Below are 14,666 nucleotides of genomic sequence, written 5' to 3'. Positions count from 1 at the left end.
ATATCATATAGTCTTATGCAAAAGGAGGCTTCTACAATACGAATCTTTGTAACTTGTAACTCATCTTCCATTGATTTCAGCAAAACAAGGTTCCTATTGAATGACCATGGCCCTTCTCTGAGGACACGTTTATCTATGTCATCTTCAAATTCAACCAGCATTAATCTGGATCCCAACTCCTTGAATGCGAGTTTTCTAATAGGTTGCCAAATTTCATCATATTCTTGAAGGCTTCTCGGTTGTAATATTGATCAGTAAGAAGGGATACAATTAAACATTTCTCCCCACAGCAATCGTAGACTCAGTGATGGTCGAATCCACCAACAGTTCTCCTTTTTCCTTTTCAAACAAGGACATGTTCTGTATAAAGTTTCTAATTCGTCAGCCATTAACACCAATAAAAAGCAAGGCCTGTACTGGAATAGGAGGGGGCCTTTACAAAGAGGAAAAAATGGTTGTTTTCCTCATTTTACATGTATTGCTTTTGGTAAAGGCAGAAAGGACGACATTCCAAGATGTCGTAGGCATCTCCATTGAAAATCTTCACTTCACCAAGCATCTTCACTTTCATGTATTGACAGACTTCACTAAAGGTAAAATTTTTCCAGTTTCCACATTTAAATAACCACTAATCCAAGCTCCAACAATACCCACCGCCAAATTTTCCACTTTTTTCTTTTTTCTCAACAACCATAAAAACTCAAAAAAAAAAGAAAAGAAAAGAAAAGAAGCTACTGTGATGTGAGGAGGCAGATTTGGACGGAGTGAGCGTTGGTGTTTGATGTCTGGAGTTTGCAACAGAAGATCAATACACTGTATGGAGTTTGCAAGCGAGATCGAGGGTTTCAAGGGTGAGAGACGTGAAGGGGTTGGGGTGAGACGAAATCTTCTAGGATTTCGTGGGAGAGATGTGAAGGGGTTGGGTTGAGGGGGAGTGATCTATTACTGGGGTGCTGGCTGGGGTGGGCGTCAACATCGATGTGTGGGAGATCTGGGAGAAGAGATTGTCTGCTTGTTATCTTGGTATGAGAAGAGGGAGAAGTAGGAAATTGAGTGAGAGAAACTCAAATGAGAGAAGTTTGAGATAAGTGGGTGACTGAACCGTGATGTGGATGAAGAACCGAATTCGCCACACCAAGTATGTGGTGTGCAACTAGGGCTGCAAACGGTCTGGTCTGGTCCGGTTCGGTTCCGTCTAGCGATGGACCCATCATTTTTCCGGACCGAACCGGACCAAACACCCAAAGGGACCAGACCATCGGTCCGGTCCAGTCGGTCCGGCATTTTTTTTTAAATTTTTTAAATAATTAATAAAAAAATTTATTTAAAATACTAAATTAAATTAAGTGACTTATTAATGTGGATTATGTAACAAACTCAATAAAAAAATATTTAATATGGTCAATAATAATAAATTAGATGAAAATTATATTATTAATTTATATAATTACTATATAATTAACTAATTGATATTATATATTTATTAATTCATAGAATATTAACAAGTGTTAATAGCATATTTAAAATTTTATATTGTTAATAGTGATAGGTTAGATGAAGATATATATAAAAATTGTTAATTTATAGAATATTAACAAGTATTAATAATATATTTAAAAATTTATATTATTAATTGTACAATTATTATATATAATTTTTTTTTTTAATTTTTCATTCGGTCCGGTCCGAAAAAATCGTGGACCGTGGACCGGACCGAATGTTTTCGATCCTCTAAAATATGGACCGGATCGGACCGGTCTAAATCTCGATTCGGTCCGATTTGGACCGAAACGGTCGGTCTGTTCGGTCCGACCGGACTGTTTATCACCCCTATCTGCAACCCACGTAAGAAAACTAGATAGACCTTTTATAAAAACTATTATTTTATTTCACTTATAAATTTCAGTTCTTTTCATTTAAATCCTTATTCATACCTAACCTTAATCGCTTCCGCAGCCGTCTTGACTCTTGAGCTGACGAACGTCGAACTTTGGCAACAAGAGCTCAGGGTTGTGAACCGACACCGACTCTCCCAAGCCATCTCCACTTCGCCCTGCCACAACCGTCAGCTCTCACTCCACACTCGCCTCCTCCTCCTCCTCCGCCTCCGCCTCCATCCTCACTCTTAACTTTTTTCAAACAGGTAAAGTTTTCTTCTTTTCACAATTTCTTCTTTTCTGGGCCTACCTAGGGTTCCGAATTTCAACTCTCTCTCTCTTATTGCTTATGTCGTTCAGTTTCTCTCCTTCCCCTCCCGATCTCACCGATCACAACCGAGCTCTACCCTCATTCTTTAATAGAAAACGGAAATCTTGATTTTTATTTATTGATCAGGCCTTTGAATGGAATTAAATAGATTAGGTATGAAGATGAGTCATCTCATCATGTTAAATTGGAAAAACTTGGAAGGTTACTTCATTTTTTGTTTACTGAAACTATTTTTTTTTATTGTGTTGGTGATTTTCTCCAGGTTTTCATCAATGGCGGAGGAAAGATTGAATACAGAAGTCCCAATTGAAGAAAATGGGACCCCGGAGCCCGTGAATGGCCATAAAGTGGCATCTGAACCTTCTTTGACATTGGAAAAAGATGAAGATGATGGGAAAAAAGATGAAGACGACGTGAAAGGTGATGATTTCTTGTTAGATGAGTCATTTTTTATACTTGTTTCTTGCTCGCGATTTTATTTTGTTATTGTTTGTATTGCCAGCGGCATACTTCCCATCCTAGAGTAGCCTTTGAACTGGATGAGAGAGTGGGTCGTTTGAGCCATTGGTTCAATCGTTGGGTTCCTGATTCGACTGGAGATGATAAATACAGAAAAATATATATGAAGGAAATGTGGAAATAATGAGGAAGTTTTTGCCACGGGAACAATGTTCTCCTATCATATTGTAGTGGGTCCCGCTGGCGAAATGCATGGTTAGGCTCATTATTCATGTGAGAGGTGGGAGAATTAATCCTGGAGTACTGAATGGTCTTTGGAAAATAAGGGAGAATAATGAAAAACTAGATATATGTTTAGAGTGAAATATGCAATTTCAGCAATTTCTTACAAACAAGTTATTTTACCCTTTTTGGTGTAAATATAAATATTCACTTCCAAAGTATTTGGAATGATGCATGAGCAAATATGATTTGTGTGGTTATGCATGTACACACAAATTTGTAAGGATGCCTTTCATATTTAAGAGAAAAAGGTATGTAGCTAACTCGTAATTGATTAGCATAACCCTTCATGTTGACCTGGATTATCCTAAAGAGACCATAATAGAAACTGAGCATGATGAACAAATATTTTCTAAATTGTATTTTTATTTATTTATAGGGTGATTTAATTCTTTTGTACTGGGAATTTGTTGATGTGTAGCTAATATATGCAGTTGACTGAATTATTTATTTATTTTTTTTCGCAGAAGTTTCAAAGAAAAAGAAGAAGAAAAATAAAAGCAAGTGAGGACCTTATTCTAACTTTGCTCTCTAACTGGTAGAATATTCACTTGAAAATTGCTAATCTTTATTTTTATGCACAGGAAAAAGAAAGAAGTGCCAGAGCAAACTGATCCACCGTCTATTCCTGTTAGTGATCTTTTCCCTTCTGGCGAGTTTCCTGAGGGTGAGATTCAGCCGTACAAAGACGAGTGAGTATATGTTATTTCTACTAAATTAACTCACTGCTACTAAGCTGTAAGCCAACTAATTTTGTTTGGCAATCTTTATTCGATAAAAAATATGCCCATAGTTGTGGCAATTTACAGAAAGCATACCTTAATTTTTGTTCCTTTAGTTCAGAGTTCTATGCATACATGTGTTTGTATGTGTTTATATGGTGGTCATGGGGTTGTCAAGGACTCGAGCATCTTTGCCCCCATGCTTTTCAGTCATAATATACTGAAATTGCTACTTCCTGTTTTTTGGTTTCATTTACATTTGGTGGTTGTAAATGCAAGTGTTTTCACCTATCAACAAACATTTGTAAATTCTGAGATATTGGTACTTAAAGTTGGTGGTTGTATATCAGTAACCTATGGAGGACCACATCTGAAGAGAAGAGGGAATTGGAGCGCCTTGAAAAACCATTATACAATTCAGTTCGCCGAGCTGCTGAAGTTCATCGTCAGGTTGCAATTTGTTATTATATGTACATGCATTACTGCTCAAACTGGAAAAAGAAATATTTATTATGTCAAGGGTCGGAAAATTTAATTTTTTTATCAGTAAAAGAGGATTTTATTGATGATATAAATAGGCATAATAGCCCAAGTACACTGAAAACTTGAAAATTACAGACAAACCAGTCTTTTAGGAACTGTATCAAACTGACTTGTTCAAGCTATTGAATTGTGAACTGATCTCATTTCTGGTTTGGTTCCCTTGAACCCCTCTATTTATTTGAATTGGATCAAACTGGAATAAACCAGTCATTGAACTGGTAACTGGTTGAATTGTAGATATTTCTATCAATTTTTTTGAAATGTTCTTACTTATCAAAAAAATTTTTTTTAAATGAAATTTACTTATAAAAAAAACTGAAATAGAAATCACATTCGATAATTTCAAATTCTCTCTCTATCTCTAAATGAAGATGCGGGATTTTTTTTATATTCTTTGTTATGGTTCACTTATCAGTTTATTTTCAAAACATTGCATTGAGTTGAGGGTTGTAAGTTGTGATTAGGTTCGGAAATACCTCAAAGGTATTTTGAAGCCTGGAATGTTGATGACTGACCTTTGTGAGACATTGGAGAATACAGTCCGTAAGCTGATATCTGAGAATGGTCTCCAAGCAGGCATTGCTTTCCCTACTGGATGCTCCCTGAACTGGTAAACATTTTTAATTCCGATATATGAGAGAAGTTTAATGATTTTAATTCTATTCATAGAATTTCATTTGTAGTCTAAGCTCTTTTCCTTTGTCAGGGTTGCTGCTCATTGGACCCCAAATACAGGAGATAAGACTGTGCTTCAGTACGATGATGTGATGAAGCTGGATTTTGGAACTCATATTGATGGTACTTCTACTTCGACTGCATCCTTCTCTGATTATTTCAGTTTGTCTAACTTGTATATGTTGGTAGAATTATACCCTTTGGTGTAGTTTACTGCAATTTTTCTTGGCTGCTGTTATCAGTCATGATTTATTGATTGGTATGCAGGGTATATAGTTGACTGTGCATTTACAGTGGCATTCAATCCTATGTTTGATCCGCTTCTTGAAGCTTCTCGTGAAGCAACCAATACAGGTATCAAGGTACTGTATCTTCACTGAGGAATTCCATTGGCGAATGACTGGGAGATGTATGTTATTAAAATTTCTCTCGGGCTTCCTATATTCATGTTTGTTATCCCTATTAAATGAAAAATGGTCTGTGGATCATTCTTGTATGTTTGCTGCATTAATTTAGCTTCTGTCACTGATGAGAAGGATATTGATTAAGATTGTTCTCAACTTGTTTGTGATATAAGATGGCGCCAACAGATGTAATTTAGTTTTAAGTTAAGATGCCAAGAGGGAGGGGATAGTAAGGCTGATGATGACAGCTCAAATTTGACAGCCCAAAATTGTTCCTAGTAAATTCTAATAAGATGTTACTGCTGATAATGGTTGGATGTATGGAAGTGTTTAAAACTCTCTAGCCTTTTTATTTTTTCCTCTTTTCATGTCTTTATGTAATTTATGTTGATATCATAAATAACATATAAATGGCTTTTCATTTGGGTTGTCTTTCATATGCTCACTCACCCTTTACTAATTCTGAAAATCATTAATACCAACATCACAGTTTACTGTGTTACTGATGGTCATGTAATTGCTTAGGAATCTGGAATTGATGTACGACTTTGTGATGTTGGGGCTGCAATTCAAGAGGTGATGGAATCATACGAGGTTGAAATTAATGGAAAGGTGTATCAAGGTACGACAATGGTGGACATTTTTTTAGTTGTCAAATTTTTGTGTCTTGATTGGTTTGTGTATAAATATTTATTATACTTGCACCATATTTATAGAATTTGCTAGAATCATCTTTTCTCTTTGCCTTCTTCAACCTTTGGACCTTTGATATTGGGGATAGCAAGTAGACAACACACCACTAACTCAAAGCATGTTTGCAAACAGCCTGCAACTTTTTAAAATCGTATGTAATTGGAGAATCTCCACTACTTGTGGCCTAAAACTCATAAAGACTTCCAGTAATGGATTGAAAATAGTGATGTACTCATATTTGATCAAGGCACACAACCTGTTCCACCTTGTGTCTCTTTAATATTCAGTGACCTTTTGGAATGTAATATCTTCTTTGTTGATTCAGTATTGTAACTGTTCCTCAGACAAATTCTTACTCATCTTACATCTCTAAAAATTATGTAAAGCATCTGTTATATACATTGACATGTAAGACTTCGGCAATTGTTGGCAGTTAAGAGTATCCGAAACTTGAATGGTCATAGCATTGGGCGCTATCAGATCCATGCTGGGAAATCTGTCCCCATCGTGAAAGGAGGGGAGCAGACAAAAATGGAAGAGGGTGAATTTTTCGCAATAGAAACTTTTGCATCAACTGGTAATACTTTGGTTGTGATTGATATCTGACACAAAATAGATAGCAGTTGGTGCACACTGGCCTGCAGTGCAATTAATCATTTGTCATGTTCAGGAAAAGGATATGTCAGAGAAGATCTAGAATGCAGCCATTACATGAAAAACTTTGAAGCAGGCCATATACCATTGAGGTTGCCCCGGGCAAAGCAACTCTTAGCTACAATTAACAAGAACTTCTCCACATTGGCCTTCTGCAGACGGTATTTGGACCGCCTGGGGGAGACTAAATACCTTATGGCGCTGAAGAATTTATGTGACACTGGCATTGTGCAGGTACTTGTCAATTGGCTTGTGTATGCTCTTTTATTTGGGGGAGAGAGAGAGAGAGGAGACTTGTGTATGAAGATATCTTGATATTGGTATAATCATATGATTATACCACACAATAATGTGTATGGACTACGAAATTATTGTTTTGCAGCATGCTTGTACTTTAAAATAATTATACTCACCTCTTGTTTTTGGCAGCCTTATCCTCCTCTCTGTGATGTCAAGGGCAGCTATGTATCTCAGTTCGAGCATACCATCTTACTTCGGCCAACCTGTAAAGAGGTCATATCCAGGGGTGATGACTATTGATGGGGAGACAATTCAATTTTGGCACTGAATGAATATCTGGATTAATGTTCCAAGTCTGTTGAATGTCTTGTTGTTTATTATTTATTACCATGTTTGTTTCTTAACTTACAAGCTTTAATGAACTTGCTGAAAGTAAAGAATACAGTTCGTTAGGTATTCCCAATTCAGAGTTCGATAGATAGACACTCAAGAGTCGAGATGCCTGTTATTCATTTGTATCATCGATTCCCCCACCTCGTAATATTATCGAATTAAATCAGGGCTTTGAAATCGAAAAGAGGGCCTGTTTTTGTCAATTTGGATTGCTTTCATTATATAGAAGGGATTTTACACAATAGATGCCAGATTTCTAGCGCCTAATATCTATACAAGTTAAGTATTTACACAGTTATTTATATATCTAGCTAGAAAGGAAAGTATCTAACTATAAAGAAAAATGTTACTAAAATTACAATAATGATACTCAAATTATATCTCGACATTGCAAAAACTTCACTTACAACCGGATTGGGAACCTTAGCGTAACCGTACGCTTCTTTTGATAATTTTTTTTTTTTTTTTTTCACATTTCTGCTTTGCCTCACTCAGTTTGATTTCCCATCAAAAAAATAATTCATTTATCTGAAGCCCCGTCGTCTTCTCCACGAAGTCATTGCCCCACGAAGCTACAGCCCGCCATAGCCCATTCTTCGTCTTCTCCACAGTCAGTCTTCGTGGTCTCTACGAACCCACAAACACCCTGTTAGAAATTAATCCTTGATTCCAGAATTATCCATAATGTTCTAGCTTTATACTTAGCAATGAAGCAAGTTGGGAACCGCCATAGTCCATAGACGTGAAAGGTCAAAAGAAGAATTCAAATTTGATTTGAAAATTACAGTTGTATTTTTTACTTTTAAGCTTTGCCTATAAATAGACTAGGCGTGTATCCATCAAAAGATATAGAGAGAGATATCTCAGATAGTGAAGAAAAAAAATTGAGAGAGATTTACAGAGTACTAGAAACTCTGTTTTTGTGTACTTCATAAAACTCAATAAAATTGTTTGGTTGTTATTCAATTTTTACTCCACTGTCGGCGTCAAGACCCAACTATGGCTGCTGAAGAACAAAGGTTTTGTAGCCTCGAGCTAAACTTGCCGTCACGATCCTCCTCCGAGGATCCCAAAATACCCAGTACCTCCCACAACAAGAACCTTAATGTTTTTTGTTGCCATTATTCCACCATTGACGAAAGAGCATGTACAAGTTGTATGTAAGGTAATTACCAAGTCTTGTGAAGATACCAAGCAAAATATAAGAAGGGCTCGCCAGAAGGCAATGAATACAGTAAAGTAATTATATTCACATGCCCCCAAGGATGATCTGAAGAAATTAGAGAGAGGTTGATGAGCTGACCAAAAAATTTGTCAAGTCCGCAGAAATACGTGCAAGTCGAATGAAAAAGATCTCAGTCCTTCTAGTCTGATGTCTTCTCAATTTTCTTTTTCTTTTTTTTTTTTAAAAAAAATAAATTGTTAGAGCCACGTCATCCAGTTACACAAGCTTTTGCAAGGGCGGTTGTACATAGCAGAATTGATCTGGGTAAATAGATGATACAATCCTAGAGCGGCCTTCCTACCAGTGTTCTTGACATTTCGTTCCGAAAATTATTCTATAAAAACGCTACACTTTCCACCACTTCAATTATCTTTGATATAATAGATAATTAGATATACCTTTTGATCAAAATAGCGCCCTCAAAAAAGAAATCAATCTTATGATCTTAGGTGAGCTGCTAATAAATTGTTTGTAAATAGTGGTGAAGTAGTCAGAGATTACTTGACTTACCAAACACGTTCTCGCCAAAAGAAGAGGAAAAAACAAACATATTTCCACCACAAAACACCATCGACTGATATTCATATAAATTATTGTTATTACTATTCCTCCCTATTATATATCAAAACTAGAGGAAAAAAAAAAAACTAGTATCATATTTCTTCCACAAAACACCATCGACTGATATTCATATAAATTCTTGTTATTACTATTCCTACCTATTATATATCAAATCAAAACTAGACCTGCTCTGCTCGCTCAGTACAACACCTTGAATCCATATTCTATTATTATGAAGTATGGTCTGAAACACGAGAGCATAAAATAGATCTCCATCAACAAAAATAAACTTAAACGGTGGATCAAGAGGATTTGGAAGTTGGAACAACTCTTGCCATCTTGAACTCTCCCATTCAAAAAAATATTAACTATAAAGCCTATGGCATAGGAACAAAATCAGGATTGAAACCTGATGAAGAAATTTATGTCAAGTACAGCGTAGCTTGAATGTTGCCTACCATGGAAGAACTAAATATGAGGTAGGTACCCAAAAACATTTCCCTCATGCGCCTTTTCAATTTTTATGCACCCTCAGACAAAACCCAACCAATTATACTGCATTTTTCTTGTTTCTAAAGCTCTCCTTCAGCAATGTAAATTTCTTCTTGCACTGGTTCACAGTCTTCCCAGGCACCGCTGCTGCAACTCGTTCCCAACGCTGATTGGCTTCCTTTGGGAAGGTTTTTAAAGCCTGAACCAGAGCCCTTTCTTGTACAGCAGACCACACATCTTGCTCTGAACTTGACGAAACCCCATTTGCCGCAGTTGACTCAGAAGCATTCTGGTTGTTTGTGCTTCTGGTTAAAGACCCTTCCGGACTATTGTTCTTTAGAGCACTGTTTTCAGAACCCTGACTTGTCGATACCCCTTCTATTTCCTCTCTAGTAGTAAGTGGAGATGCAATGGACGGTGCAGGTTTTCTCTTCTCAATAAATGAATCAAATGCTTTGGCAGCGTCAGGCTTCTGGAGAAGAACCGTTTTGGTTGCCTTCAGAATCTCTTCCACAGATCTACCTGTTCCAATGTATTCTGAAACAACCTCCCACCTACGAGATATTCCTTTGGGATACTTCTGCATACCCTTTTTCAAAAGCTCAATTTCTTCTTTGCTCCAAGGTTTCTCCTTCTTCTCAAAACTCTTTAATGAGACATTACCGTTGGACTCTACTGTACCATTCTGCTGTTGAGTTTGTCCATGTTCTTTCTTACCCTCGGAATCATTTTTATATCCATCTGCATCTCTGAGAACTTTTGCAAGCTCTATTCCTTCTTTCCCCTCCATCATGTCGCATAAAGTCCTTAGCTGCTTGATATCAAGTGACATACAAAGACTTTCAACATCATCCTCAGAAAGATCAAGCAAATGCGGTGATACAACAGGCCTTGAAAGTGTTCTAAGACGAGCCCTTTCTTTGCGTAGGAGTTTCTTCTCCTTCTCTTTCTCCTTCTTTTGCTGTGAAGCCACTTCTGCAGCTCGTCTTTCCTCCTCCTCTTTCTGACGTCTCTCCTCTTCAGCTATCCTAGCAGCTTCCTCCTCCTGCAACTTCTTTGCAAGAAACTTAGCCTCTTTTTTCCTCTGCTTCTCAGCTCTCTCTTCTTCCTTTCTCCTCAGTATTCTTGGGTCTCTTTTATAGGCATTGTCAACAAGTACACGTATCCGTGTACATTCTTCCTTCCTAGCCTTTTCTGAGAGTTTTGCATTCTGCCTCTCCATCCACCGCTTATGGTCACGAGACTCAGCTTGCTCCAAATCAAACTCATCAGCATGTGGGAATTCTCTCCAACTTTTAAAGCTATACCAAAAGTTATAGAAACTATCCACTTCTTTTAACAGAGTATTCTCATCACCTAAAAATGGGACTGGTTGGTTAACAGACCACCTCCCGTTTCTCAAAAAAGCTGGACCGAACACCTTGAAGAAGTCCTGTGGGGCACAGTCAGTGGGAATGTCATCATCAAACTCATCTGTCGAGTCATATATTCTTCTCCTGACAGGATCCATTAACACCTCATATGCTTCCTGGATGGACTTAAAATGGTTTTCTATTTCATCCTTCTTTGCTTGTTTTGCGGCTTCTGTTTCCTCAGCAAGAAGAAGAGCAGCCTGTTTGTCAGGATGATGCTTCAGAGCAGTCTCACGGTAGCTTTTTCTTATCTGCTCCTCAGTGGCAAGATATCTTAAATGGCTCAAACCCAATAATGCATAGTGATCTTGTTGCTTCGCTCCAGCACCAGATTTCTTTTTCCCTTTGCTGCTATATGAATCAGATGATGGCACATATGTCTGGCCCTTATCATCGGCTACCTTTTGATCATCATCATCTGCCTCTTTCTCCTCACAACCAAGGAGCCTGAGAGCAGCAGCATGGAAAGCATGCCCAGCAGGTTCGTACCTTAGAGCCTTGACAGGAAGGCAATTCGAATAGACATAGATTGGCTGTCCATCTACAATCTCTTCTGCGTATGAAATCAACCGAAACTTCGTACAGACAGCCATGACTGTCAAAAAAGCCAATATCGATATGTGGGACTAGCTACACTTCAGTTCAGAACCGTACCCCGTTTAATAAGAATTTAAACAATGTCCAACTGCAATAGAAAGAAAGTTTATCAATCAAAACTTTTCACGCTTAGCACATAAAATACATAATGCATAAGCTACAATAGTGCAGAGAAAATAATACTTGTGTAGTTTAGTAGCTTCACGAGAACATGAAAATATATTGGTGGCATAAGGCATGAATTTGAGGGGGGTAAGTACTGAGCAACAAAAAGTGTAAGGCATGTCCATTAGAAAATCCAACCGATGGAAAAATTATGAAACTCGTGATCCTACCAAGGATCATTGAGCAATGAAAATTTATATTGAGGATTGAAAAAAAAACCCTAAAAAGCTTAAGACTAGCATTCTTAGCACCTAGCATATATGCATGTGAACATAGCAATATTGGACAAAAGGTCAAGCCGTCGCTGTTGAATAAAAAAATCACAATAAAAAAAATCACAATCGATGAAATTTCAGGGAAAGAATATGCATTATTTGAGAATATCTAATAAAAAAATTCAAGTAAAAAACACAGCCAGTTAAGATCAAACATAAACTAAATAAAAACAATCTGATTCTCTATTTGGTAGATTCCATTCCATATTTCTGGTCGTATGTATTTTGCATGCATCGGGGTCCGCCGCCTACAGGGTGGATTAACTGGACAAAAAAGGGGAAGGGAAAACGAAGAAGAAGAAGAAGAAGAAGAAGAAGAAGAACAACAACAACAACACTAAAGAGAGAATGAAAAAGTAAACTCCAACAAACATACCTTGAGAGAAATCGAGAGGGAGAAAGATTGAGACTTTGCCCTTTGTAGGGCTTTTCAGTTGATCGGGATTGAGAGTTTCAGTGTCCGTCTCTCATAATAACATTCTAGGGGGGGAAAGAGATGGCTTTATTTTGCCCTAATGAAAACGAGTCGGACTGTTTACTTTAGGGCTGTCTCTGAATCTCTGATATTTTGGGTCTGTTTTGGGGCATTTTGAAGTTGGCCCAGCTTACTTATAAGAGAAAAATATCCCAGGTATTTCACGTTTCAATACAAACAAATTTAAATTAATATTCATTAAAATAAAATATTAACTAAATACAATCTTATAATGCATAAATCTCGCACACTTGTTATTAAAAAAAAAAAAAAATGATCGGGAGCCCAAAATAGATCATTTTGCCCGATTTTTTTTTAATTTTTTTAGTTTTTTATTTACTTAGTGATTAAGAAAATATTATTTAATAATATTGTGAATTTTTTTTCTTTTTTAAAAATATTTAAAAGTATTAAAAAATGATATGAAAAAAAAATCTTTTTTAACATCATTTTTTTAACACTTTTAAATCTTTTTAACAAAAAATCTTTAAATTTTTTTTTCACATCATTTTTTTAACACTTTTAAATATATTTTTTTTAAATCACAATATTATTAAATAATATTTTTTTAATCAATAAGTAAAAATAAACTAAAAATAAAATAAAAAAATGAATCGGGCAAAATGATCGGAGCTCCCTAGCATTGCTCTTAAAAAAATGGCATCCTAAAATTTTTTTGTGGATCTCAAATTTGACCATTTTTAAAAAATGAGTATATGAGACTTGTATATTTTAAAATTTTACAAGTATTTTTTTAAAACAAAAATATTCGTTAGTGAATTATTAGAAAAATTATATTTTTAAGTCAATATGTAGAGCACACTTAATAAATTTTTTATATGATATAATTTAATTTTAAACATAAATTTTAAAATTTAAATCTTATAAATCAAATCTTATCTAAGAGTGAATTTGGTCTGATCCAATGGGTCCATAAGGAGATTTTTAGAGCAGACCGAACCCCTTCGATCCAGGATTCTCCCACCCTGGATTAGACCAGACCAAACTCCCATATGGATCAAACCCGACTAGAACCATTCAGTCCAATCCAATACCAAGCAAAAATTGTTTTATCTTTCTTTTTTTAAAGATAAATTAATAAATATTTTAATGTAGATTATGTAATTTCAAAATTATTAATTATAAGTATATTTATGATGTCTATGGTTATAACTTGACTTTAGTATTCATAATCATTAATAATGACCTTTATTAAAAATTAAAATTCTAACATTTTATATATCATTTATGGTTAATAAATATTAAATAAATTCATTTTCTATAGATTATTAATGCATGCTCGTGACTTAAGTATCTTAGAAAAAATTACCTAATTATTTTAATTAAGGGTAAATAGTAAAGTATATATGAATGCATGATGTATCTATATATAATGTCATAAATTATTAATTGATAACATATATTATTTAATATTTTATATAGTTAATGATAATAGATTATATGAAAATTATATAATTAACTTATATAATTATTATATAAAATAATATTATATATACAATATTTTAAAAATATATATATTTCAATCGGTTTCGATTCGGTCCGATATTATCCAAAATTACAAACCTCGTGACCGGACCGAAAACTGAATTCCTCATAAACGGAGGGCCGAAATCAACGAAGTCGGACGAAAATTTTACGGCCCTAATTTTACCATCCAAATAATATGAATGGTGTAATCCGGATAAAATAACTCCACCCGTTGATAATCATGGGTCTGGTGGAAATTGGATCAGCACTACAATTTAATATTTAATATTTATTTTTATTGTAGTCTAACTTCTATATTAAATATTTCATCAATATAATATTCAATTGATTTGAATTAAGAAATGAATTTTGTAATGATAAAATACGTAAATATTGCACATTTTTTTTAAATATAAATAAATATAAAATTTATATAAAAATTTAAGTTTTTAATAATAAGTTCTAATCATTTTAAAAAAAATGTATTACGTTTATACAATTCATAATATGTAATATCATATGTCACAATATATATTGTAAAATAAGAATATTTTAATAAAATAATATTATTTTTACAAATTAATTTAAAAAATAACCTTTTTTTTTATAATTTTATTATATAAAATATTATGAAAATTGATGTACATTTATTATTTTTCTTTTATAATTATGTCTAACGTTTGTCAAATACGCCAATAACTTA

The 14,666-nt window shown here is 35.0% G+C and overlaps 2 protein-coding genes across 2 annotated transcripts; one reads left to right on the top strand and one right to left on the bottom strand.

Annotated features, from left to right (window-relative positions):
• The first annotated feature begins 1,904 nt into the window (after positions 1-1,904).
• On the top strand, positions 1,905-7,347 carry LOC109002308 (methionine aminopeptidase 2B-like). The gene is made up of 12 exons (XM_018979990.2): positions 1,905-2,143; positions 2,471-2,628; positions 3,417-3,453; positions 3,534-3,641; positions 4,022-4,121; positions 4,679-4,824; positions 4,921-5,012; positions 5,157-5,251; positions 5,819-5,915; positions 6,420-6,563; positions 6,657-6,874; positions 7,070-7,347. Exons 2-12 carry the CDS (start codon positions 2,481-2,483, stop codon positions 7,178-7,180), a joined length of 1,296 nt encoding a protein of 431 aa, XP_018835535.1. The 5' UTR covers positions 1,905-2,143; positions 2,471-2,480; the 3' UTR covers positions 7,181-7,347.
• A 1,917-nt stretch (positions 7,348-9,264) lies between these two features.
• On the bottom strand, positions 9,265-12,581 carry LOC109002309 (dnaJ homolog subfamily C member 2-like). The gene is made up of 2 exons (XM_018979992.2): positions 12,377-12,581; positions 9,265-11,648 (listed from the first exon to the last, which is right to left on the bottom strand). The coding sequence occupies exon 2, from the start codon at positions 11,554-11,556 to the stop codon at positions 9,610-9,612; it is 1,947 nt and encodes a 648-aa protein (XP_018835537.1). The 5' UTR covers positions 11,557-11,648; positions 12,377-12,581; the 3' UTR covers positions 9,265-9,609.
• Positions 12,582-14,666: the final 2,085 nt, after the last annotated feature.

The sequence above is a fragment of the Juglans regia genome, chromosome 16, assembly GCF_001411555.2.
Source record: "Juglans regia cultivar Chandler chromosome 16, Walnut 2.0, whole genome shotgun sequence".
Taxonomy (NCBI): Eukaryota; Viridiplantae; Streptophyta; class Magnoliopsida; order Fagales; family Juglandaceae; genus Juglans; species Juglans regia.
This window is presented reverse-complemented; position numbering and strand designations above follow the sequence as displayed.

Coding starts and splice junctions, on each gene's coding strand:
- LOC109002308 (XM_018979990.2), top strand. CDS start 2,481: ATGGCGGAGGAAAGATTGAATACAGAAGTCCCAATTGAAGAAAATGGG. Junction 4,122..4,678: donor CTGCTGAAGTTCATCGTCAG/GTTGCAATTTGT, acceptor AGTTGTGATTAG/GTTCGGAAATACCTCAAAGG. Junction 6,875..7,069: donor GTGACACTGGCATTGTGCAG/GTACTTGTCAAT, acceptor TGTTTTTGGCAG/CCTTATCCTCCTCTCTGTGA.
- LOC109002309 (XM_018979992.2), bottom strand. CDS start 11,556: ATGGCTGTCTGTACGAAGTTTCGGTTGATTTCATACGCAGAAGAGATT.